The 27,349-nt window shown below is 38.2% G+C and overlaps 1 protein-coding gene across 2 annotated transcripts in view; it reads right to left on the bottom strand.

Moving 5' to 3' along the window:
• Positions 1–1,061: 1,061 nt before the first annotated feature.
• The window catches only part of NLRP3 (NLR family pyrin domain containing 3), a 53,441-nt gene continuing 27,153 nt past the window's right edge, over positions 1,062–27,349 (bottom strand). For both annotated transcript variants that reach the window (XM_019438493.2, XM_019438494.2), the window contains 3 exons: positions 6,054–6,224; positions 5,169–5,339; positions 1,062–1,705 (listed from right to left, as the gene is read on the bottom strand). In XM_019438493.2, the coding sequence (XP_019294038.2) occupies positions 1,606–1,705; positions 5,169–5,339; positions 6,054–6,224 (442 nt within the window). In that variant the 3' untranslated portion in view covers positions 1,062–1,605. The remainder of the gene's footprint in view (positions 1,706–5,168; positions 5,340–6,053; positions 6,225–27,349) is intronic.

Here is a 27,349-nt window from a genome sequence, read left to right as displayed (position 1 = left end):
TTTTTTTTTTTTCCAATCGCAAGCTGTTGATGTTTATAGATTGATCTTCTATCCAGCAACTTTACTTATTTTTTAGTTCTGCTGGTGTGGAAAGCCTCATGGATATTTCCAAATTAATAGTCCTATTGTGGAATGTGTATTAATTCAGATCTTCCTCTGGGTCAGTGAGGGGTAAATTCCTAACTCAGTTTTAAGTTCCTCGTGCCCATTTTTTTTCCTCTTTCAAGCTTAACTGTGCTTTAATTACATTTTACCCTGTGTGTCAAGACGTCTCTAGCAGGGAGACAGTCTGTAATAGTTCACTTCACCCAGATGCAAAAAACAAAAATCTAGACCAAAGTTACTAAAAAGGGCTGGTCCTAGGCAAAAAAAAAATAAATAAATAAAAAATAAAAAAGAAAAGAAAAAAAAGTTTCTAACAGAATATAAATCATATACTTCTTTCTTTATTGAGACAGTCTTACCAAGAAAAAAAAGTCACCTTATCTAAAAAGCATACTTAGGAATGGGATTGATTTACATTCTTGCGTAAGCTCCTTATATCAACAGTCCATAGGCCATAGTTTGAGTAGCAAAGTCTGGATAGTTCATTTGACAGATGAAGCAATGTTTCCATTCTGAACAATTCCGTATGGTTCAAGAGTTACCCCATGTGTAGAGAAGCAATTAGTCAATATTTATTAATGATTTAATGCTATGCAAAGAGTGACAGATGAACTGCTCCTGAGATAAATCCAAGATAAGCTCTTATAATTGAAGGCAAAATGTATTTTCTACACAATACTTCTATTTAGGAGTACAGGCCCCATCTACTCTAATACTGTCCTGTATATGATTTTCAACTTCCTGTCCTACCAGAGCTGAAATTTCAACCATCAGAATGAGAGCAAGGTGATTTTTTTTTCCCCATGCATTACAACTGAACCATTTGGTAAAGAGATTTTTTAAATCCATAAAGCAATTTAACTTATCTTTAAAGTAGAGAGATTTCTAGGTACCTTTAATTAAGGAAAAGAGAGCGTTTAAATCAATAAATACAAAAGGTTTTATATTTTTTGAAATTTCACCAGGTAAAATAAACATGAATTATTTTATTAGAAAATATACCTGTTACAAAAATTTTAAATAAATAAGTTGCTGCCACAAAATTGCAACATAATACATAGTTTACTTTTTCTGTTACCCTCAGTAAAGGGAAATAATGTAAGAGTGATGATATGGGTAAAAGTAAACAGAGCAAAGAGGAGTGAAAAAAGATATGAGGGAAAGGAGATTTAGAGAGAGTAAAAAGAGAAAAAGTGTTTTCTTAAATGAGTTAGTCATATGAGGTCACCAAGAGGAACATCTTCTTCGACTGAGTTTCTACAATAAGAACCACATCATTTGGATGATTTCATTGTCTTGGTGTCATCAAGCCAGGGGTACAGGAGATGCTCATATTCTCGACACAAAGGCACCATCAGCAAGGTTTCGCTGTCCCACACTGGACCAGAAGAATCGTGGAGTGATGGTCTTAACCCTGGATGGAGGAGTGCTCCCTCCCACTTGTCTACACCGGGACAGCAGGGAGCCAAAACGCTGGCAACTGGCGGCCAGCTTCAACTGCTACCAAGAAGGCTCAAAGACAATGGTCAACTCAGGCTTTTCTTCTTGAAGTATTTCTAATGCACATTTTGTATCATAATTGAAATACATTCCACACAACCTGTAAAAAGCAAAAAAGAGCCTTGGGTTCTACTCTTCAAAGAACACTCTCAGAGTTGTTTTGTTTTGGGTTTTTTTGTTTGTTTGTTTGTTTTTGCCTAATAAATCTCATCTCCTTACTCCCCTTAACCTAACACACTTCTAAGGTCTCTGATGCTACACCTCATGCCAAATGTTGTTTCTGTTATATTTTTAACCTTCAAGTTTGGAAATGTTTCAACATATGTAAATTTAGAGAAAATAGTATAAGGGATCCCCATATGCTTATTACCCAGATTTGACAATTAATAACTCATGGCCAATCTTGTTTTATCTATTGCCCCCCTACTCCTCACATCAATGGATATTACAAACACAGCATTTCATACATCTATAAATATTTAACTATGTGACACTAAATGAAGCCTTTTTAAAACACAACCACAATGCCATTTTCACACTGTAAAAAGTTAACAATTGGGTGTCTCAGTGGGTTAAGCACCCAACTCTTGATTTTGGCTCAGGTCAGGATCTCACAGTTCATGAGTTTGAGCCCCGTGTCAGGCTCTGTGTTGACAGTGTGGAGCCTGCTTGGGATTCTCTCCCTCTCTCTGCCCCTCCCCTGCTCAAGCTCTCTCTTTCTCTCTCAAAATAAATAAACTTTAAAAAAAATTTTTTACATTAACAATAATTTCTTATTATCAACATATGTCCAATCAGTGTTTAAATTTCCTCAACTGACTGATACAATTTTATATTATGTTTATTGAATCAGGAGCCATATGAAGCTCACACATTGCAGCCTCTAAAGTGTTCTTTGATACATTTTTCCCCCTTTTTATTTTTGTAAGTTTCCCTTGCAACTTAGCTAAGAAATCATACCATTTGTCCTGCATCATTTCTAACAACCTTGATTTGGTTGTGTTATGAACTGAATGTTTGTATTCTCCAAAATTCATACACGGAAGCCCTAATTCTCAATGTGATGGTATTTGGAAATAGGGCCATTGGGATATAATTAGGGTTAGATGAGGTCATGGGGGTGGGCCCTCATGATGGTATCACTGCCTTTATGATAAGAGATGCCCACACTCTGTTTCCCTGTTCCTGTCTTGCTCTCTTTCTGCCATATAGGGACACAGGAAGAAGGCAGCCCTCTGTAAGCCTGGAAGAAAGCTCTCACTAGAAGTGGAATTACTTGGCACTGTGATCTTAGATTTTCTGTATTCTAAAACTGTGAGAAATAAATGCCTGTTTGTTTAAGGCAGCCTGAGCTAATGAGATAGGTTGATTGGATCCATGGGCTTTTCAGCCTATTTGAAGCTTGTCCCTTACCTCCAGAGTGTCCTTCTGGGGTGGGTCAGGACTCCACATACAGTAATGTCCCTGGCTTCATCCTGACATATCCTACACTTTGTCCCTCTATTTATCTTAGCTCTGAGAATGTTGGCTTTCCTGCAGTAAACATGCTCCACTGTGTCTGCATAAGGATGCAATGCTGATCCAAACTTCTGTTTATTCAAACTTACATTCCAGTTGGTTCTTAGCCTTGAGGTCATGAACAAGAACAGAAGTCCTTGTTATAATATAATTTATATTACTTGGTAAGATATAGATAATAAATGAAAAAGAAAATGATATAGCATGTAAGTATTCTGCTGAAATGATATAGCGTGTATGTATGCTGCTGATTAATACTACAGAGGAAAATAAGAAAAAAAGGCAAAAACAAGAAGGATATGCTGATCTGTTCTTTTCATTAGGATGGTCAGAGACAGACACGTAGAAGACCTTTAGGCAGAGAATTTAAGGATACATGGAAACAAGACATGTGGATATCAAAGGGGAGAGAGTTCTAGGCAGAAGAAACAGCACATGAAAAGGTGACAGTATTTTTGCAAAACTGCAAAGATATCAGTGGAGCACAAAGAACAAGTATTAGGAGAAGGTGAATTTGCAGAAGCAACAGGAGCCAGATCACATGAGGCCTTACACAATACTATGAGTTTGTGGATCTTGAAATGTGATAGGAAGTCACTAGAGCATGTTGGTAGGAATAATATGATCACTGATTCATTTTTTTAATGTTTGTTTGTTTAGAGACAGAGAAAGAGAGCAAGCAAGCAGGGGAGGTGCAGAGAGAGGGAGGGGGAGAGAATCCCAAGCAGGTTCCACACTGTCAGCACAGAGCCTGAGGTGGGGCTTGATCCCACAAACCATGAGATCATGACCTGGGCCAAAATCAAGAGTCAGATGCTTAACTGACTGAGCCACCCAGGTGCCCCTGACACATGTTTTAGTTGCACCTTCCATCTGCCATGGTAAGAATACTACATGCAGAGGAGCCTGGCAGAATGCCACCAGAACAATCCAGATAAGAGGAGACAATGGCTTGAACCAGGGTACAAGTCATGAAGTTGGCAAGAAGAGATCAACAAGCAGGTATGTTATGAAAGAAGAGCTATTAGGACATGCCAACACGTTGGACATGTGCATAAGAAAAAGGTGTCAAAGGTGACACAGGATTTCTTTTTTGGCCTGAGCAATTCACAATGAGTAAGCATTGGTGGAGATGGGGAAGAAGCAGGTGTTAGATGGGGTGGGGGGTATAATGCAGGTTTGAATTTGGACATGTAAAGTTTAGGTTTATTAGACAAATGGAAAGTCAGACTAGCATTTGGACATGGAATTCATACAGGTATAAATTGGGTGACACAGGACATATATGATAAAGCCAGAAGACTAGATGATGCAAACACAAGATAGAGTTTAGAGAAGAAAAATTAGCTCAATGATTGCATCCTGGGGATGCAGCATGTGCAGGTCAGGTTGATAAAGAGAATCCACAAAGGAGACTGAGCAGAAACAGCTCATGAAGTAGAAGAAAGTCCAGGGTGTTGCCTCTAAAGCAAAGTGAGGGAAATGTCTTCAGTGGAGACTGTGATTGTCCTGACTGACCAAGGTAGGAGACTCACTAGGGAGTTCTTACTCAAGAGGTAATGAGTGATATTACTAATAAGGAAACCCAACACAATGCAGATGAACTGATGTCTGTGGCATTTCTAATCTTGCTGATTCTGAAACTCTCTTTCCATTTGGAAGTCCTCAGAAACAAGACCTACAACACCCCACTGTGCAAAGACCTTGGCAATTACAGTGAACCATGGACTCCTCCAGTTCTGCAAAGTCCAGTCCCTTGCATAGCCATGTAATTCTATTTGGCAACTTTCATTGGGGCTTGGGTTTCTTTCAGGAAAATGAATGGAAACTCTTTTCACACTGAACTGAAACTTGATTTTCAAAGTTAATGTCTGCATAAAGTCTGGATGAAGTTAAATATGTGGTTCATGACTCACATGACTTATAAAAAATAAAAAAAAAACCTCAGTCTGAGTACAAATGAAGCCCTCCCAGGTTTTGATAACTGGTCAACCTGTCCTTTGTACTCTGAACCTCACCACGTGAATTCTGAAGAGCACACTTACTTCAGGCGTTTCAGGAGGCAGCCCTGCTGCCTCAGCACCTCACAGAGTAGCATGACCCCCAGATCACCAAGGTCATTGTTGCCTAGGCTCAGGTCCCGCAGGCTCTGGTTGGAGGTCAGAAGTGTGGAAAGGTCCCAGCAACAGTGTGAGGTGAGACTACAGTTGTCCAATCTGCAAGAAACAGGGTGATTTAAAGAAAATGTCCCCTTAGCCATCCCAGCAGGTGCCCCAGATCTCAGCCTGAAATGTTTCAAATGCACAAAAAACACAGGATTAACAAACTTAGAATAATCCTCTGTGCCTGTGGTTATTCTTCTTTCCTTTTCAGATGATAGTATTTTTTTTTTCCAGTCTACTGGATTGTGCAGATCAAATTAGGAATAGTAGTTTGTGAATTGATTTTTCCCCAATTCTATGCCTCTTCCTAAATTTCCCTAAAACACAAGTGTCATATCTTTCTATTCTTTTGTGGTGAAATCCACAAATCCAAATCCAGTATTTACCTTTACAGCACTGAGAAGTAGAATTCTTCCCAGGTGCATGATCCTGTAACAAGCCAAACCTTAGGAGAACATCATTACTTCTCAGGTACAAATCATTCTATCATTACCCCCACACACACATACACACCTTAGCCACCATGCATCCACATCATTGTAATAAGCTAAGGGACTGGGGCACCTGGGTGGCTCAGTTGTTTAAGCCGCTCTTTGTTTCAGCTCAGGTCATGATCTCACAGTGTGTGAGTTCAAGTCCCACGTGGGGAGTTCAAGCTGCACTGGCAGTGCAAAGCCTGCTTGTGATCCTTTCTCTCCCTCTCTTTCTGCTTTTCTCTCACTCAAAAATAAATAAGCAAAAATGAAAAAAAAAAGCTAAGGGACTTACTCCAATATCTGAAGCTTGCAGCTGGGGTGCAAGAGGCCCTCACAGAGTAGCTTCACCCCCGTGTCTCCAAGAGCATTGCCCCTTAGGTAAAGGTGTGTGAGTTTCTGGTTAGTGCTGAGCACTGAAGACAGAGCTGGACAGCAACCTGATGTAAGTCCAGAATTCATCAACCTGGAGAAGGAACAAGAAAAAGAGTCATCAGTGTTCAGACTTCCTTGAACATTGCACAGCTCTCTCACCAGAGGAATCTCTTCTTATCTAAAAAGCTACATCCTTCAACTTCAAGATGAGGAGCCAGCATCTTGGATACAATCTGAGGAGCACATGACTCCTTGTCTCTGGCCACATAAAAGAGACAAATAATAGTCTCAGCAGATGCTTGGCTGGGATCAGTAGAAGAGACAGAGCAAAAGCAAATTAATCCAGATTCCTTCCACATCCTTCTTCCTTCTTATGCATATTCCCTCTGCCATGCATGCTCCCTACCACCACATCTTCAAGAAATGCATCCCAGGTTGTATGTCACTGATAATTCCTACCACATTGCACAGACTTGCTTTATTTGACTCTCACATTAACTGAGCAAGTTAGCAGTGCCGCAATAACTATTATGTATCTGTTACAGATCAGAAATCTTAGGTTTATCAAAGCATATGTTTCTCTTAAGGTCAAAGAGGAAGCGTTCAGTGGATGGGGGACCTGGACTTAAGCCTTCTAGTGCAATCTCACCTCTGTTGCCCCTTCTATCCATATTCTTCTTGCTTCTGCCTTGGAAGGAGTCTCTCAGAGAATAAAGCTCTAAATTTGCATTACACTTTGTGGGATTAAGATTTTTGGTGTACTACACTTGGGTCAAGTTGAACATATTCTATCACCAACAGAAGCATGAGGGCTTTGAAGTAGAGAGCTACATCACTCCAGCATAGAAGCTCAGAGGGTGGTATACAGTATACAGAAAGCCACATATGCTAGGGCCTCAACAAAACCTTGACTTAAGAACATCTCATGCAATCATATTCTCTCCTTCCACAATCCTTAACAATGACATGCCTTTAAGCTCCAAGATGTCTTAGAATCAGGAAAAATAGAAACATATAAAAGTAGCATGAGCAGGTGATCAAAAGAAAACAGAAGTACTTGTTTTCCCAGTCAAGGAAGAATCATAATTTAAAAAATAGAATAAGCAAGACAAAGAAGGGAATGAAGCCCAAAATGGAGGAGTAAAAACAAAACAAAACAAAACAAACAAACAAACAAACAAAAGGCAAGTTCTGAGGGGCTTCTAGTGAGTTAAGAATGGCCAGTTAAGAATAATTTTATCAGATGGACTCTATTTAACATGTACAAGGGATTTGCAGGATTATTGGCTGTTCTGAACTGAATGTTTGTGTCCTCTCAGAATCATATGTTGAAATCTTAATCCTCAATGTGATAGTATTAGAAAGTATGGCCTTTAAGGGGTAAATAGGTCTTGAGGGTATAGTCTTCATGATGGGATTAGCACCTTTGTAAAACAGACCCCAGAGAGTTCCCATGCCTCTACTGCCATGTGAGGACACACCAGGAAGGTGGCTGTCTGAAAGCCAGGAAGATAGCTCTTACCAGAAATCAGATGATCTACAAGCACCTTGATCTTGGGCTTCCAGCATCCAGAACTTTGAACATAAATGTTTGTTGTTTGAGTCACCCAGAAAATGGTATTTTTGTTACAGTAGCCTGAACAGACTAAGACACTGGAAAAGATGAACAACATTCCAGAAGACTGAAGATAGTCATCCAAAAAGAAAGGAAAGACCATTTGAAAGTTACAAAATGGCAAGCTTTGCCATCTTCCCCAGAAAAGGATTAGAAAAGATTATGAAACAGATGTTTGAGGAGCAGTGCACCATGAAGTGACAACAGTTACAAGCACAGGATGACTTTGTTGAGAATGAGTCACATATGTATTGTCAAAACATTGATAATATTGATAACATTGAGACTGAGTGATGGGTACGTGGAGTGCATAATAAAATGTTTAGTCAATTGAACACCCAATTCTACCAACCAATCCACTTGATTCAACAGATGTAACCAACATTGTACATCTTGGTATCAAGCAATCCATTCAACTAAGTTCTACATTCACTGAGCACAGATATTTTGCCATGTACTATATTGTTAAATTATTGGGTTTTTTTTAAATTTTTTTAAAAACATTTATTTATTTTTCACAGAAAGAGGGAGAGACAAAGTGTAAGTGGGAGAAGTGCAGAGATGGAGACACAGAATCCAAAGTAAGCTCCAGGCTCTGAGCTGTCAGCACAGAGCCTGATTCAGGGCTCAAACCCACAAACTATGAGATCATGACCTGAGCCAAAGTCTGACACTCAACCAACTGAGCCACCCAGGTGCTCCTGTCTTTTTTTTTTTTTTTTTTTAATTTACTAATGATATGCCTTAGGTTATAAATATGTGTTCCAAAAAATATTGAAGTAAATTTAACATTTATTGAGGGTTTACTATATGTTTTGCCAAGACAATGACTTTAAATAGGATTATCACATTGAATTACTACAAAACCAAGATGCAGGTATTGTTTTTATCCTTATTTTTAAATGGAAAAGCTGAGTAACAGGGAAATTACTTGAAGAATAAGAAGAAGCTTCTTAGATGGACTGTGAGGGTGGGAGGGTATTTTGCATACAGGCAAAAGGAAGGCAGTAAGCAAGAGGAGGAAGGGTGAAAGAGGCCAGGTTCCTAAAACTAAAAGCGAATTCAATATGACTCAAAATGGAGTGAAGGGTGTGTTAGGTGAAAGGGCAGAAACAGTGATCTAGAGCTGGTCACAGATAGTTTCACGTACCATGCAAAGAAACACAAACTTTGGAGGTTTTTGTTTTTGTTTTTGTTTTAAATAAATGACTCAATATTATCAAATCTGTATTTTAGAAAACTCCTCCGGTGTTTGTAAAAAGAAAAAAGAAGGTAGAAGGAACTGAAAGTAAAGAAAATCGAGGATTTTCCTGTGTTTATTGGCTGATCAGCCTCTGGAAAGTGCCACTGTTCAACAAGGCAGTAAAGAAAGGACAGGCAGGCAACAAAGGGATGAGGGTGGGGAGTAAGTTATAAAAATTAAAGAATTTTGCAAATGCTTACCTTGTGGCAGTTGTGTAATATTGGGGGTAGGGGGTGCAAAATGCAACAAGAGATAAAGTTCTAAAGTTCAAGATATTTGGCTATGCCTAACAAAATATAAAATGCCTACAAGTGTTCCCTCATTAATTACACTTATAGGTATCCATCGCAAAAGAAATATCTACACATACATGAAGTTATATAAACAAGTATTTTTTTCTGGGTGGCTAAGTCAGTGAAGCGTCCGACTTTGGCTCAGGTCATGTCTCACAGTTTGTGTGTTTGTGTGTTTGGGCCCCGTGGGGGCCTCTATGCTGACAGCTCAGAGCTTGGAGCCTGCTTAAGATTATGTGTCTCCCTCTCTCTCTGCCCCTCCCATGCTCATGCTCTGTCTCTCTCTCTCTCTCAAAAATAAATTGAAAACATATTTTTAAAAATTTTAAAAAACAAATATGTTTTTCATAGTTACTTGTAATAGTAAAAAGGGACAAATTCATCCAAAGGTTCACTATTCAATAAGAACTTAAATAAATCACTATAATGAATATTATGTAATATTATGCCCAAATTTATAGATCTGTATATACCAGCATGGCAATAAATCCCTGATAAATTTAAGAAGAAATAATAAGAAAGCATTCATATTATGATTCTGGTTTTGACAGATAGTATTATGGGTTGAATTATGTTCCCCAAAACCTCATATGCTGGAGTCTGAACCCCCAGTACCTCAGAATGTGACCTTATTTTAAAGTAAGGTCATTGAAGATGCAATTGGTTAAGAAGAAGTCAAGAAAGTGAGCCCTATTTCAACCTGACTGGTACCTTCTATATCTATAACAGGGAAATTTGGATACAAAGACACACACCAACACAGAGACAATACCATGTAGAGATGAAAGCTAAGAGGTGATGCATTTGTAAGCCCAGGATGTGGAACATTGCCAGCAAACCAGCAGAAACTGAAAGAGATGTATGAAACTGATTCTTCATCACAGCCCTAGGAGGAACAAACTCTGCCAACATTGGGATCTTGGACTAGTAGCCTACACTGCTGGAAGACAATAGATTGTGGTTGGATCATTCACACCAACTACAGCAGAATACACATTCTTTTCACATGTACACAGAGCATTTTCTAAAATAGATCATATGTTAGGCCACAAAACAAGTCTTAACAAATTCAAAAAGACTGAAATAATGCCAAGTATCTTTTCTGACCACAATGGTATGAAAGTACAAATCAATAACAGGAGAACAACTGAAAATCCAAGAATACATGGAAATCAACACTCTCCTGAACAGCCAACAGGTTTAAAAAATTTGCTGGAGAAATTAAAAAAAAACAAAAAAGAAAGAAAAACAAAAATGGAAACACAACATACCAAAACTTATAAAATATGGCAAAATCTGTTCTATTTCAAAAGTTTTTAGCTATAAATGAATATATCAAGAAAATTGAGTGATCCTAAAAAAATCTAACTTCACATATCAAGGAACTAGAATAAGAACAAACTGAACCCAAAGTTACAAAGAGGTGGGGCACCTGGGTGGCTCAGTTGGTTAGGCGATAGACTTCGGCTCAGGTCATGATCTCACAGTTTGTGAGTTCAAGCCCCGTGTTGGGCTCTGTGCTGACAGCTCAGAGTCTGGAGCCTGCTTCAGATTCTGTGTGTCTTCCCCTCTCTCTACCCCTCCTCTGCTCATGCTCTGTGTCTCAATAATAAATAAATGTTAAAAAAATTTAAAAAAATTAAACTTCAAAGTTACCAAGAGGTATAAAATAAAAAGATTAGAGAGAAATAAAAAAAAAATAGAAAACAGGAAAACAATAAAAAAAGATGAACAAAACAAGAGTTGGTCCTTTGAAAAGATAAACAAAATTGATAAACCTTTAGTTAGACAAACCAAGAAAAAATGAGAGAACCCAAATCAACAGCATTATAATTGAAAGAAGAGACATTACAACTGACACCACAGAAATATAAAGGAGCATTAGAGGCTACTATAAAAAACTACACCCAATAAACTGGACAACTTAGAAGAAATGGAAAAATTCTTGAAACATCCAACTTACCAAAACTGAACCAAGAAGAAATAGAAAATCTGAACAGATCAGCTACTACTAAGGAGATTGAAATAGTAATCAAAAAACTCCCAACAAAAAAAAGGCTTAGGACCAGATAGCAGCATTGATGAATTTTATCATCATTTAAAGAATTAGCAGCAATCCTTCTCAAACTTTCCCAATCAGAGAAACTCATTTTTGACGCTAGTATTACCCTGATATCAAACTACATAGGATACTACAAGAAAACCACAAGCCAATATTCTTCATGAATTTAGATGCAAAAATTCTCAACAAAATAAGAGTAAACTGAATTCAGCAGCACATTTAAAGGATTATTCACCATGTCAAGTGGAATTTATCCCTGGGATGACAGGATGGTTTCACATATGTAAATCAATAAATGTGATAAATTAGAGCAATAAAATGAAAGACAATTTGATTTTCTCAATAGAAGAAAAAACATTTAACAAAATTCAACATCCATTCAAGATTAAAAAAACTTTTGCCAAATTAGGCATATAAGAAATGTATCACAACATAATAAAGGCTATATATAACAAGCCCATAGCTAACAATATAGTCAATGGTGAAAAATTGAAACCCTTTCCACTGTGATCAGGGACAAGAAAAGAGTGCCCACTCTTTGCATTCTTATTCAACCTAATACTCAAAATCCTAGTCAGAACAAGCAGGCAACAAAAATAAATAGAAGGCATCAGAATTAGAAAGGAAAAGGTAGATTTTACTCTAGTTACATATGATGTGATTTTATATATATATAAAACAAAAGATTCAACCAAAAAAAAAAAAAAATTAGACCTAATCAAAGTTGCAGGGTAGAAAATTTACATACAGAAAAAATAACCCAGAGGCCCGGGAAGATGGTGATGTAGGAGGATGCTGGGCTCACCACGTCCTGCTGATCACTGAGATTCCACCCACATCTGCCGAATTTACCCAGAAAATCACCAAAAGACTAGCAGAACAGACTCTATGGAGCCAAGCTTAGATGGGAGGCCCATGGAAGAGGGGCTCCTCCGGAAGCAGACCACCAAAGGCAAAGCGAGCTGAGGCTGCCCCTCCCACCACTGTGCCCCTTGCAGATCCACCCCAGCTAATACGCCAGATCCCAGCTAAGCAGCACCACAAGACTGGCAGTGTGCAAGTAGCCCAGACAGAGGCCACACCACCCCACAGTGAGTCCTGCCCCTGGGAGAGTGGAAGATAAGGTACACACCAGTCTGACGGTGACCCTAGCGGTGAGCTGGGGGCAGACATCAGGTCTGACTATGGCCCCACCCACCAACCAACACAAGTTACTCCAGACAGCATGGGGGAAGAGCCCTGCAGTTCCTGCCACTCCAGGGACTATCCAAAAAGACGAAATGGAAGACTACTCCTCAAAAGAAATTCCAGGAACTAGCGACAGCTAACGAACTGATCAAAAACGATTTAAGCAATATAACAGAAAATGAGTTTAAAATAATAGTCATAAAATTAATCGCTGGGCTTGAAAAAAGTATAGAGAACAGCAGAGAATCTATTACTACAGAGATCAAGAGACTAAGAAACAGTCAGGAAGAGCTAAAAAATGCTATAAATGAGCTGCAAAATAAAACGGAGGTGACCACAGCTCGGATTGAAGAGGCAGAGGAGAGAATAGGTGAATTAGAAGATAAAACTATGGAAAAAGAAGAAGCTGAGAAAAAAGAGATAAAAAAATCCAGGAGTATGAGGGGAAAATTAGAGAACTAAGTGACATAATTAAACGAAATAATATATGCATAATTGAGATTCCAGTGGAGGAAAAGAGAGGGAAAGGTGTTGATGGTGTACTTGAAGAAATCATAGCTGAGAACTTCCCTGATCTGGGGAAGGAAAAAGGCATTGAAATCCAAGAGGCACAGAAAACTCACTTCAGACGTAACTTGAACTGAGCTTCTGCATGACATATGATAGTGAAACTGGCAAAATACAAGCATAAAGAGAGAATTCTGAAAGCAGCTAGGGATAAACATGCTCTAACATATAAAGGGAGACTGATAACACTCGTGACGGATCTGTCTACTGAAATGTGGCAGGCCAGAAAAGAATGGCAGGAAATCTTCAATGTGATGAACAGAAAAAAATATGCAGCCAAGAATCCTTTATCCAGCAAGTCTGTCATTCAGAATAGAAGGACAGATAAAGGTCTTCCCAAACAAACAAAAACTGAAGGAATTCATCACCACTAAACCAGCCTTACAAGATATCCTAAGGGGGATCCTGTGAGACAAAGTACCAAAGACATCACTGCAAGCATGAAACCTGCAGACATCACAATGACTCTAAACCCACATCTTTCAATAATAACACTGAATGTAAATGGACTAAATGCGCCAACCAAAAGACATAGGGTATCAGAATGGATAAAAAAACAAGACCCATCTATTTGCTGTTCTACAAGAGACTGATTTTAGACCTGAGGACACCTTCAGATTCAAAGTGTGGGGATGGAGAAATATCTATCATGCTACTAAAAGTCAAAAGAAAGCTGGAGTGGCCATACTTATATCAGACAAACTAGACTTTAAAGGCTGTAACAAGAGATGAAGAAGGGCATTATAGAATAATTACAGGGTCTATCCATCAGGAAGAGCGAACAATTATAAATGTCTATGCGCCGAATACAGGAGCCCCCAAATATATAAAACAATTGCTCATAAACATAAGCAGCCTTATTGATAACAATGTGGTCATTGCAGGCGATTTTGCTACTCCAATTACAACATTGAATAGACCATCTAGACAGAGGATCAATTAAGAAACAAGGGCCCTGAATAATACATTGGATCAGAAGGACATGTTAGATATATTTAGAGCTCTGCATCCCAAAGCAACAGAATATACTTTCTTCTCGAGTGAACATGGAACATTCTCCAGGATAGATCACATACTGGGTCACAAAACAGCCCTTCATAAGCATACAAGAATTGAGATCATACCATGCATACTTTCAGACCACAATGCTATGAAGCTTGAAATCAACCACAGGAAAAAGTCTGGAAAACCTCCAAAAGCATGGAGGTTAAAGAACACCCTACAAAAGAATGAGTGGGTCAACCAGGCAATTAGAGAAGAAATTAAGAAATATATGCAAACAAATGAAAATGAAAATACAACAATCCAAATACTTTGGGATGCAGCGAAGGCAGTCCTGAGAGGAGAATACATTGCAATCCAGGCCTATCTCCAGAAACAAGAAAAATCCCAAATACAAAATCTAACAGCATACCTACAGGAAATAGAAGCAGAACAACAAAGACACCCCAAACCCAGCAGAAGAAGAGAAATAATAAAGATTAAACCAGAAACAATGTAGAATTTAAAAAAAAAAACTGTAGAGCAGATCAATGAAACCAAGAGTTGGTTTTTTGAAAAAATAAACAAATTTGATAAACTTCTAGCCAGACTTCTCAAAAAGAAAAGGGAGATGACCCAAATAGATAAAATCATGAATGAAAATGGAATTATTACAACCAATCCCTCAGAAATACAAGCAATTATCAGGGAATACTATGAAAAGTTATATACCAACAAACTGGACAACCTGTAAGAAATGGACAAATTCCTAAACACCCACACACTTCCAAAACTCAAACAGGAAGAAATAGAAACTTGAACAGACCCATAACCAGCAAAGAAATTGAATCAGTTATCAAAAATGTCCCAACGAGAACTGGACAGCAACATGCAGAAGGTTGAAACTAGACCACTTTCTCACACCATTCACAAAAATAAACTCAAAATGGATAAAGGACCTGAATGTGAGACAGGAAACCATCAAAACCTTAGAGGAGAAAGCAGGAAAAGACCTCTCTGACCTCAGCCGTAGCAATCTCTTACTCGGCACATCCCCAAAGGCAAGGGAATTAAAAGCAAAAGTGAATTACTGGGACCTTATGAAGATAAAAAGCTTCTGCACAGCAAAGGAAACAACCAACAAAACTAAAAGGCAACCAACGGAATGGGAAAAGATATTTGCAAATGACACATCGGACAAAGGGCTAGTATCCAAAATCTGTAAAGAGCTCACCAAACTCCACACCCGAAAAACAAATAACCCAGTGAAGAAATGGGCAGAAAACATGAATAGACACTTCTCTAAAGAAGACATCCGGATGGCCAACAGGCACATGAAAAGATGTTCAACGTCGCTCCTTATCAGGGAAATACAAATCAAAACCACACTCAGATACCACCTCACGCCAGTCAGAGTGGCCAAAATGAAGAAATCAGGAGACTATAGATGCTGGAGAGGATGTGGAGAAACAGGAACCCTCTTGCACTGTTGGTGGGAATGCAAATTGGTGCAGCCGCTCTGGAAAGCAGTGTGGAGGTTCCTCAGAAAATTAAAAATAGACCTACCCTATGACCCAGCAATAGCACTGCTAGGAATTTATCCAAGGGATACAGGAGTACTGATGCATAGGGGCACCTGTACCCCAATGTTTATAGCGGCACTCTCAACAATAGCCAAATTATGGAAAGAGCCTAAATGTCCATCAACTGATGAATGGATAAAGAAATTGTGGTTTATATACACAATGGAATACTACGTGGCAATGAGAAAAAGTGAAATATGGCCTTTTGTAGCAACATGGATGGAACTGGAGAGTGTGATGCTAAGTGAAATAAGCCATACAGAGAAAGACAGATACCATATGGTTTCACTCTTATGTGGATCCTGAGAAACATAACAGAAACCCATGGGGGAGGGGAAGGAAAAAAAAAAAAAAAAAGAGGTTAGAGTGGGAGAGAGCCAAAGCATTAGAGACTGTTAAAAACTGAGAACAAACTGAGGGTTGATGGGGGGTGGGAGGGAGGGCAGGGTGGGTGATGGGTATTGAGGAGGGCACCTTTTGGGATGAGCACTGGGTGTTGTATGGAAACCAATTTGACAGTAAATTTCATATATTAAAAAATAAAAAAAAAAAAAACAAAAAAAAAAATGTCCCAACAAATAAGAGTCTGGGACCAGATGGCTTCCCAGGGGAATTATACCAGACATTTATAGCAGAGATAATACCTATCCTTCTCAAGCTATTCCAAAAAAATAGAAAAGGAAGGAAACCTTCCAGACTCATTCTATGAAGCCAGCATTACTTTGATTCCTAAACCAGACAGACACCCAGTAACAAAAGAGAACTACAGGCCAATATCCCTGATGAATATGGATGCAACAATTCTCAATAAGATACTAGCAAATCGAATTCACAGCATATAAAAGGAATTATTCACCATGATCAAGTGGGATTCATTCCTGGGATGCAGGGCTGCCTTAACATTTGCAAATCAATCATTGTGATACATCACATTAATAACAGAAAAGATAAGAACCATATGATCCTGTCAATCAATGCAGAAAAAGCATTTGACAAAATTCAGCATCCTTTCTTAATAAAAACTCTCGATAAAGTTGGGATAAAAGGAAAATACTTAAACATCATAAAAGCCATTTATGAAAATCCCACAGCTAATATGATCCTCCATGGGGAATAACTGAGAGGTTTCCCCCTGAGATCAGGAACATGACAGAGGTGTTTACTCTCACAGCTGTTGTTTAACATAGTGTTGGAAGTTCTAGCATAAGTAGTCAGACAACAGAATTAAATCAAAGGCATCAAAATCAACAAAGATGAAGTCAAGCTTTCACTTTTTAGAGATGACATGATAGTATACATGGAAAACCTGATAGACTCCATGAAAAGTCTGCTAGAACTGATACATGAATTCAGCAAAGTCGCAGGATGCAAAATCAATGTACAGAAATCAGTTGCATTCTTATACACTAATAATGAAGCAACAGAAAGACAAATAAAGAAACTGATCCCATTCACAATTGCACCAAGAAGCATAAAATACCTAGGAATAAGCCTAACCAAAGATGTAAAAGATCTGTATGCTGAAAACTATAGGAAGCGTAGGAAGGAAATTGAAGAAGACACAAAGAAATGGAAAAACATTCCCTGTTCATGGATTGGAAGAATAAATATTGTCAAGATGTCAATACTACCCAAAGCTATCTACACATTCAATGCAATCGCAATCAAAATTGCACCAGCATTCTTCTCGAAACTAGAACAAGCAATCCTAAAATTCATATGGAACCACAAAAGGCCCCGAATAGCCAAAGTAATTTTGAAGAAGAAGACCAAAGCAGGAGGCATCACAATCCCAGACTTTAGCCTCTACTACAAAGCTGTCATCATCAAGACAGCATGGTATTGGCACAAAAACAGACACATAGACCAATGGAGTAGAATAGAAACCCCAGAACTAGACCCACAAACGTATGGCCAACTCATCTTTGACAAAGCAGGAAAGAATATCCAATGGAAAAAAGACAGTCTCTTTAACAAATGGTGCTGGGAGAAGTGGACAGCAACATGCAGAAGGATGAAACTAGACCACTTTCTTACACCATTCACACAAACAAACTCAAAATGGATGAAGGACCTGAATGTGAGACAGGAAACCATCAAAACCCTAGAGGAGAAAGCAGGAAAAAACCTCTCTGACCTCAGCCGCAGCAATTTCTTACTTGACACATCTCCAAAGGCAAGGGAATTAAAAGCAAAAATGAACTATTGGGACCTCATCAAGATAAAACCTTCTGCACTGCAAAGGAAACAACCAACAAACTAAAATGTGGAATGGGAAAAGATTTTTGCAAATGACATATCAGACAAAGTGCTAGAATCCAAAATCTATAAAGAGCTCACCAAACTCCACACCCGAAAAACAAATAATCCAGTGAAGAAATGGGCAGAAGACATGAATAGGCATTTCTCTAAAGAAGACATTCGGATGGCCAACAGGCACATGAAAAGATGCTCAATGTCACTCCTCATCACGGTAATACAAATCAAAAGCACACTCAGATATCACCTCACACAAGTCAGAGTGGCTAAAATGAACAAAACAGGAGACTATAGATGCTGGCGAGGATGTGGAAAAAGGGGAACCCTCTTGCACTGTTGGTGGGAATGCAAATTGGTGCAGCCAGTCTGGAAATCAGTGTTGCATTTCCTCAAAAAAATAAAAATAGATCTACCCTATGACCCAGCAGTAGCACTGATAGGAATTTACCCAAGCGATACAGAAGTACTGATGCAGAGGGGCACTTGTACCCCAATGTTTATAACAGCACTCTCAACAATAGCTAAATTATGGAAAAAGCCTAAATGTCCATCAACTGACGAATGGATAAAGAAATTGTGATTTATATACACAATGGAATACTACATGGCAATGAGAAAGAATGAAGTATGGCCTTTTGTAGCAACATGGGTGGAACTGGAGAGTGTTATGCTAAGTGATATGAGTCATACAGAGAAGGACAGATTCCATGTTTTCACTCCTATGTGGATCCTGAGAAATTTAACAGAAGACCATGGGGGAGGGGAAGGAAAAAAATGGTTAGAGAGGAAGGGAGCCAAAACATAAGAGACTCTTAAAAACTGAGAACTGAAGGTTTATGGGGAGTGGGAGGGAGGGGTGGGTGGGTGATGGGTACTGAGGAGGGCACCTTTTGGGATGAGCACTGGGTGTTGTATGGAAACCAATTTGACAGTAAATTTCATAATTAAAAAAAAAGAAACTAAAAACAAAACAAAACAAAACAAAAGCCAAACAACAATAAAACAATAGAACAGATCAATGAAACCAGGAGCTGTTTCTCTGAAAACATTATTAAAACTGATAAAGCTATAGCCATGCCTACCTAAAAAAAGAAAAAAAAAAGAGAAAATACCCCTATAAATAAAATCACAAATGCAAGAGGAGAAATAGCAACACCACTGGAATAGAAACAATCATAAGAGAATATTATGAAAAACTATATGCCAACAAATTGGACAACCTGGAAGAATGTTTAAATTCCTACAAAAATATAAATTACCAAAGTTGAAACAAGAAGAAATAGAAAACTGGAACAGACCCATAACCAGCAAAGAAAATCTATCAGTTGCCAAAAATCCCCCAACAAACGAAAGTCCTGAGTCAAGTGGCATCACAGAGGAATTCTACCAAACACTTAAAGACTTGATACCTATTCTTGACAAACTATTCCAAAAAATAGAAAAAGAAGACGAAACTCATTCTATAAGGCCAGCATTACCCTGATACCAACATCAGACAAAGACTCACTAAAAAAGGCAATTATAGGTCAATATCCTTGATGAACATGGATGCAAAACTTCTCAATCAAATACTAGCAAACAGTATATAACAGTATATTTAAAAAATCATTTCAGGGAGTAGTTAAGTAGGGGGACTGTGATTCTCTTCCCTCAAACACAGCTATATTGAGGTCTGATTACTTAGAACACCCAGGAAATCAATCTGCAAAGGGGCAGAAGGATCTCTACAGTTGGTGGGAGACAGCATGGCAGGTGCAAGGATGTGATTTAGGGGAGAGAAAAATGGCAGTGCCACAGAGAGGATGGAAACTTCCATGGAGAGATGAAAGAAGAAAAAGAGAAAGGGGTGGAGAAAGTGCAGTATCAAGTTAGCACAAGAGGAAAACTTCTCTGGACCACAGACTGGGGATCAAAAAGTATTGAGTTCTCCAGTTCTTTTTTGAAAATAGCATTTGGAGCTCAAATCCTGAGGTTTTGGAAGTCCATGACTTTTTCTGGAATGGAGCTGAGGCTCGTGCTCCTGGGGTGGAAGAAGCTGGCCCCAGAGTGCATAGTGTGTTGTAGAGAACTCTGGGATGAACTGGGTGAGAAAAGTCCTCTTCCTTGACTACTTTTGGAAAAGAGTTTATTGCCTCCACAAGGACAAAAGACCCTTCAGATTCCAGCCAAAGGCCTTTCATCAGCAGGATGGAGAGGCTCTACTCTCCAACCTGGAGAGGACTGGAGTGGATCCGTGCTGTGTCAGGTCCTTTAAGACTTTAGGTTTTGAATCCCAGCTGCATACCCAAGAATAAAAGCAAGAGAGCTTTGGCACAGAGGAAGCTGACTTCCCTTGCTCTTCTATGATGGCTGTCTGGACAGTGGGGGTTGAGATCCCCACTCCAAGGTCAAGAGATTGGGGTGGTGCCACTTTCCCCCCAACACCAAAATAGTGGGGCTTCAGAGAGCAACACATGGACCGCCAATGGAAGCAGGACCTGCTTACACCAACCCTGCCCCTCTGTGCCTGGAAACTGCTTATTTACTGGGCAGGACTGATTCTGAGCCAACATGGCCAGCCTCTCCTCCAGACCAGCACAGCTGGCCACTATCCCCCACCCCCCAGGAACCAACAGACAACTCTTTGTTCTTTTTTCCTCCCTGTTCTCTTTTTCTTTTAGAATCAGGCTCATAGTTCCCTTTTTTCCCCATTTCCTTTTTTTTTTCTTTTTCTTTGATCAGACTTTTTTATTCTTTTCTTTTTTATTCTGTTTTCTTTTCTCCTGCTTTTTTCTTTTTTTTTTTTTCATTTCTCTTCCTTTGAAATCAGTCTTTTGGTTGTTTGATTCTCTGTTGGGTTTCTTTTGTTTCTTTTCCTTTTCTCTATTTTTGGAATAAACCTTTCCCCCTTGCTTTTTACTCCCAGGGTTATTTTAACAAACAAATCAAAGCACACTTAGGTAAAGGACTTAACACTTCACCACTGCAAGCAAGGAAGAGATCTTCAGAGGACCTGCCAGTGGGATAGACCAGCCAAAACACAATAGCAGAGTGCACACAGCATACACCAGCAACAATTCCTGGAGTTCCAAGCCCTGGACAGTGTATAACCCACTTTTATATAGTAGTAATCTCAGGAGCAGGACACATAACATGCTTTTAAAACATGCAAAAAACAGAAATTTAGCCAAAATGACAAGACAGGGGAATTCTTCCCAAAGAAAGGTCAAGAGGAAATCACATCCAGCTTGTATCTTGCTCAAAACAGATATAAGCAATATAGATGAACAAGATTTAGAACAACAGTCATAAGGGGAGCCTGGGTGGCTCTGTTGATTAGGTGTCTGACTTCAGCTCAGGTCATGATCTCACAGTTCATGAGTTCAAGCCCGCATCAAGCTCTGTGCTGACAGCTCAGAGCCTGGAACCTGCTTCAGATTCTGTTTCTCCCTCTTTCTCTGCCTTTCCCCTGCTCACACTCTGTCTCTTTCACTCTCTTTCAAAAATAAATAAAAATTAAAAAAAAAAAGAACAACAGTCATAAGATTCATACCTGGGCATAGAAGACACCAGAGAAATCCTTGATACAGAAATCGAAGATCTAAGAATTAGTCAGGATGAATTTAAAAATGCTACAGCTGAGATGCAAAATAAACTAGATACAGTGACAGTGAGGATTGAAGAAGCAGAGGAGACAATAAGTGAAATAGAAGTTAAAATTAGGAAAAAATAATGAAGCTGGAAAAAAGAGGGAAAAGAAATTATTAGATCATGAGGGGAAAATTAGAGAATTAAGTGATTCTATGAAATGAAACAATACCTGTATCATAGGAGTCCCAGAAGAAGAATGAGAAAAGGGGTCAGAAGGTTTATTTGAACAAATAATAGCTGAGAACTTCCCTAATCTGGGGAAGGGAACAGGCATCCAAGTCCAAGAGGCACAGAGAACTTCCTTCAAAACCAACAAAAAAAGGCCAACACCATGACATATCATAGTGAAACTTGCAAAATATAAGGATAAAGAGAGAATTCTGAAAGCAGGTAAGGATAATAAGTCCATAACCTACAAGGACAGACACATAAAGTTCGTAGCAGACCTGTCCACTGAAATTTGGCAGGCCAAAGGGGAGTGGCAGGAAATATTCAATGTGCTGACTGGAAATTATGCTGCCAAGAATACTTTATCCAGTAAAGCTGTCATTCAGAATATAAGGATAGATAGCAACTTTCTGAGACAAAAACTAAAGGAGCTCCTGACAACTAAACCAGCCCTGCAGGAAATCCTAAGGGGGACTCTGAGAGAGGAAAAGAAAAAAATCAAAGCAGCAAATACTTCAAAGGACCAGAGACCATCACCAGAAACACCACAACTACAGATAATGCAATGGCACTAAATTCATATCTTTCAGTAATCACTCTGAATGTAAATATACTAAATTCTCCAATCAAAAGATATAGGTTATCAGAATGGGTTAAAAAAATATCCATCTTATGCTGCCCACAAGAGACTCATTTTAGACCTATAGTCACCTGCAGATTCAAAGTGAGGGAATGGAGAACCATCTAGCATGCTAATGGAGGTCAAAAGAAAGGGAGAGCAGCTACATTAATATCAGCCAAGCTACATTTTAAAAGAAAGACTGTAATGAGAGATGAAGAAGGACATTATATCATAATTAAGGGGTCTATCCATTAAGAAGAATAACATTTGTCAATATTTATGCCCCCAATGTGAAAGACAAATATATAAATCAATTAATCGCATACATAATAATACCCCAGTTACAACAATGGACAGATTATCTAAGCAGAAAATCAACAAGAAAATAATGACTTTGAATGACACACTGGACTGGATGGACTTCACAGATATATTCAGAAAATTTCATCCTAAGCAGCAGAATATACATTCTTTTCGAGTAAACATGGAACATTCTCCAGAATGCATCATACACTGGGTCACAAATCAGCCCTCAACAGGTACAAAAAGATTGAGATCATAGCATGCATATTTTCAGATCACAATGCTATGAAACTTGAAATCAACCCACAAGAAAAAGTGTTGGAAATACCTCAAATACATGGAGGAGGTTAAAGAACATCCTTAAAGAATGAATGGGTAAACCAGGAAATTAAAGAAGAAATTTAAAAAATACATGGAAGCAAGTGAAAATGAAACACAGTCCAAACACTTTGGGATGCAGCAAAGGCAAGTCCTAAGAGGAAAATACATTGCAATCTAGATACATCTCAAGAAACAAGAAAGCTCCCAAATACACAACCTAAACTTATACCTAAAGTAGCTAGAAAAGGAGCAATAAATAAAGCCCAAAGCCAGCAGAAGAAGGGAAATAATAAAGATCAGAACAGAAATAAACAATATAGAGAAACAAACACACAAACAAAAAAAAAAAACACAGTAGACTAGATCAATGGAACTAAAACTTGTTTTTTGTATTTGAAAGAATAAACAAAACCGATAACCCCCTAGCCAGACTTCTCAAAAAGAAAGAGTGGACCCAAATAGATAAAATCACGAATGAAAGAAGAGAGATTATGGGGCGCCTAGGTAGCTCAGTCAGTGAAGCATCCAACTTCAGCTCAAGTCATGATCTCAGAGTTCGTGGGTTCGAGCCCCATGTCAGGCTCTGTGCTGAAAGCTGGGAGTCTGGAGCCTGCTTCATATTCTGTGTCTCCCTCTCTCTCTGCCCTTCCCTCACTCATGCTTTGTATCTCTCAAAGATAAAGAAACATTTAAAAATTAAAAAAAAAAAAAAGAAAGAGAAGGGATCACAACCAACATCACAGAAAGACAATTATAAGAGAATACTATAAAAAATTATATGTCAAAAAACTGGACAATTGGGAAGAAATGTACAAGTTCCTAGACATTCACACACTACAAAACTCAATCAGGAAACAGAAAATTTGAACAGACCCATAATCAGCAAAGAAATTGAATTAGGTATCAAAAATCTCCCAGTAAATAAAAATCCTGGGCCACATGGTTTCCCAGGGGAATTTTACCAGACATTTAGAGTTATGACCTATTCCTCTCAAGATGTTCCAAAAAATAGAAATGGAAGAAAAGCTTTCAAACCCATTCTATTAAGCCAGAATTACCCTTATTCCAAAACCAAAGACCCCATTAAAAAGGAAAATTAAGGCCAATATCCCTGATGGACATGAATGCCAAAATTCTGAACAAGATAATAGCAAATCAAACTCAAGAGTACATTAAAAGAATTATTCATCATGATCAGACAGGATTTATTCCTGGGCAGCAGTGATGGTTTAATATGCACAAATCAATCAATGTGATATACCAAATAAATAAAAGAAAGGCTAAGAACCATATGATCTTTTCAATATATGCAGAAAAAGCATTTAACAAAATGTAACATCCATTCATAATAAAATTACTTAACAAAATAGGTTTGGAAGGAACATACTGCAACATAGTAAAGGCTATATATGAAAAACCCACAGCTAATATCATTCTCTATGGGGACACAGTGAGAACTTTTCCTCTACAGATGTGACAAAACAAGGATATCCACTCTCACCACTGTCATTTAACGTAGTACTGGAAATCCAGTACTATGCCAATTGTCTCAGCAATCAGACAACACAAAGAAATAAAAGGTATCCAAACCAGCAAGAAAGAAGTAAAACTGTCACTGTTTGCAGATAACATGATATTCTATAAGAAACCTGAAAGACTCCACCAAAAAGTTGCTATAACTGATATATAAATTCAAAAAAGTCACATGATACAAGAAAAACGCACAGAATTTTTTTGAATTTCTATACACCAATAATGAATCAGCAGAAAAAGAAATTAAGCAATCGGCCCACTTACAATAGCACAAAAATAAATAAATAAATAAATAAATAAATAAATAAATAAATAAATAAAACAATAAGATACCTAGGAATAAACCTAATCAAAGAGGTGAAAGACCTGTATTCTGAAAGTTATAAAACACTGATGAAATAAATTGAAGAGGATGAAAGAAATGGAAAGACATTCCATGCTCATGGATTGGAAGAGCAAATATAATTAAAATGTCTGTACTACCCAAAGCAATTGACACATTTAACACAATCCCTATCAAAATACCACCAGATTTTTTCACAGAGCCAAAACAATCCTGAAGTTTGTATGGAACCACACACACACACACACACACACACACACACACAAATGCCAAAGCAAACTTGAAAAGAAAAGGAAAGCTATAGGCATCACAATACCAGATTTCAAGTTACATTACAAAGTTGTAGTGATCAAAACCATATGGTACTAGCACAAAAAAGATAGATACATAAATCAATAGAACAGAATGGAAAACCTAGAAATGAGCCCACCACTATATGGTCAATTAATCTTTAAGAAAGCAGGAAAGAATATCCAAAGGGAAAAAGTCTCTTCAACAAACAGTGTTGGGAAAACTGGACAATAACATGCAAAAGAACACTGGTCCACTTCTTACTCCACACACAAAAACAAATTCAAAATGGATTAAAGACCTAAATATGAGACCTGAAATCATACAAATCCTAGAGAAGAGCATAGACAGTAAATTCTTTGACATTGGCTGTAGCAACTTCTTTCTAGTTATGTCTTCTGAGTCAAGGTAAACAAAAGCAAAAATAAGCTATTGGGATTTCATCAAAATAAAAAGCTTTTGTACAGCAAAGGAAACAACCAACAAAATTAAAAGGCAACCTATGGAATAGGAGAAGATATTTGTAAATGACATATGTGTTAAAGGATGAGTATCCAAAATACATTTAAAAACTTATAAAACTCAACACCCAATAAACAAAGAATCCAGTTAAGAAAAAGGCAGAAGACATGAATAGACATTTTACAAATAAGGCATATAGAAGGCTAACAGGCATGTGAAAAGATGGTCAACATCTATCATCATCAGGGCAATATAAAACCATGATGAGATACCACCTCACACCTGTCAGAATGGCTAAAAATAATAATTCAGGGAACAAGGGGTGTTAGCGAAGATGCAGAGAAAGGGGAACACTCCTGCATTGCTGGTGGGAATGCAAACTGTGAAGCCACTCTGAAAAACAGTATGGAGTTTTCTCAAAAAGTTAAAAATAGAACCACCCTATGATCCAGAAATTGCACTACTAGGTATTTTCCCATGAAATACAATATTGCTAATTCAAAGGCATACATGCATCCCAATGTTTATAGCAGCATTATCTACAATAACCAAATGATGGAAACAGTCTCTAAGTGTCTATTAACTGATGAATGGGTAAAGAAGTGATATATATAATGAAATACCATTCACCTGTCAAAAAGAATGAAATCTTGCCATTTGCAATGACCTGGATGGAGCTAAAGAGTATTATACTAAGTGAAATAAGTCAGTTAGAGAAAGACAAATACCACATGATTTCACTCATATGTGGAATTTAAGAACAAAACTAATAAGCAAAGGAAGAGAGAGAGAGAGAAAGAGAGAGAGAGAGTTAAACAAACCAAGAAGCTGACTCCTAACTATAGAGAATAAACTGATGGATACCAGAGGGGAGGTGGGTAGGGGGATGGGCTAAATATGTGATGGGTATTATGGAGTACATTTGTTGTGATGAGCACTGGGTATTGTACATAAGTGCCAAATCACTATATTGTACACCTGACACTAATATTATAGTGTATGTTAACTAACTGGAATTGAAATAAAACCTTTATTTATTTATTTATTTATTTATTTATTTAGAGGGAGGGACAGAGACAGAAGGAGATAGAGGAATCCCAAATAGGCTCCACACTGTCAGCACAGAGCCCAACACAAGGCTTGAACTCGCAAACTGTGAGATCATGACCTGAGCTAAATCAAGAGTCCGACACTTAACTGACAGAACCACCCAGGCACCCCTAAATAAAATCGTTTTAAAAAGGTGATGGAGTAGGACGATCCTGAATTCATCTTGTCCCACAGACACAGCAACAGCTTCATCTATCACCCAAAACTCTGAAAACTGACAGAAAAGACATTCCACAGAGAGGAGGCCACATGGAAATGGATAGCAGACATGGAGGCCTAGTTAAGAAGGAAATTCCTGGAAAATCTAACTACAAATGAGAGGGATACTACAAACATGGAAAAGGAAGAGAAGCAGACTTCACACCAGTCACCCCAAGCATGGAAGACCCACACTGGGAAAACAAGTCACCACAAACTCTGGCTTTGAAAGTCAGTGTGACTTAACTCTGGGTATATTAAAAATCAGTTGACCAGAGGGCAAGGGTAAATTTAATCCATACCTTAGAATAGACAGAATAATAGGGGTGCTTGGCTGGCTCAGTTGAAAGAATGTGTGACTGTTGATCTCAGGTTTGTTAGTTCAAGCCCCACATTGGGTGTAGAGATTACTAAAAAAAAATAAACTTAAATTAAAAAAAAATA

This window comes from Panthera pardus, unplaced genomic scaffold (assembly GCF_024362965.1).
Source record: "Panthera pardus isolate Hobbes unplaced genomic scaffold, ASM2436296v1 HiC_scaffold_1, whole genome shotgun sequence".
NCBI classification, from domain to species: Eukaryota; Metazoa; Chordata; class Mammalia; order Carnivora; family Felidae; genus Panthera; species Panthera pardus.
Note: the sequence above shows the minus strand (reverse complement) of the source record. Positions and strands in the feature narration are given on the sequence as shown.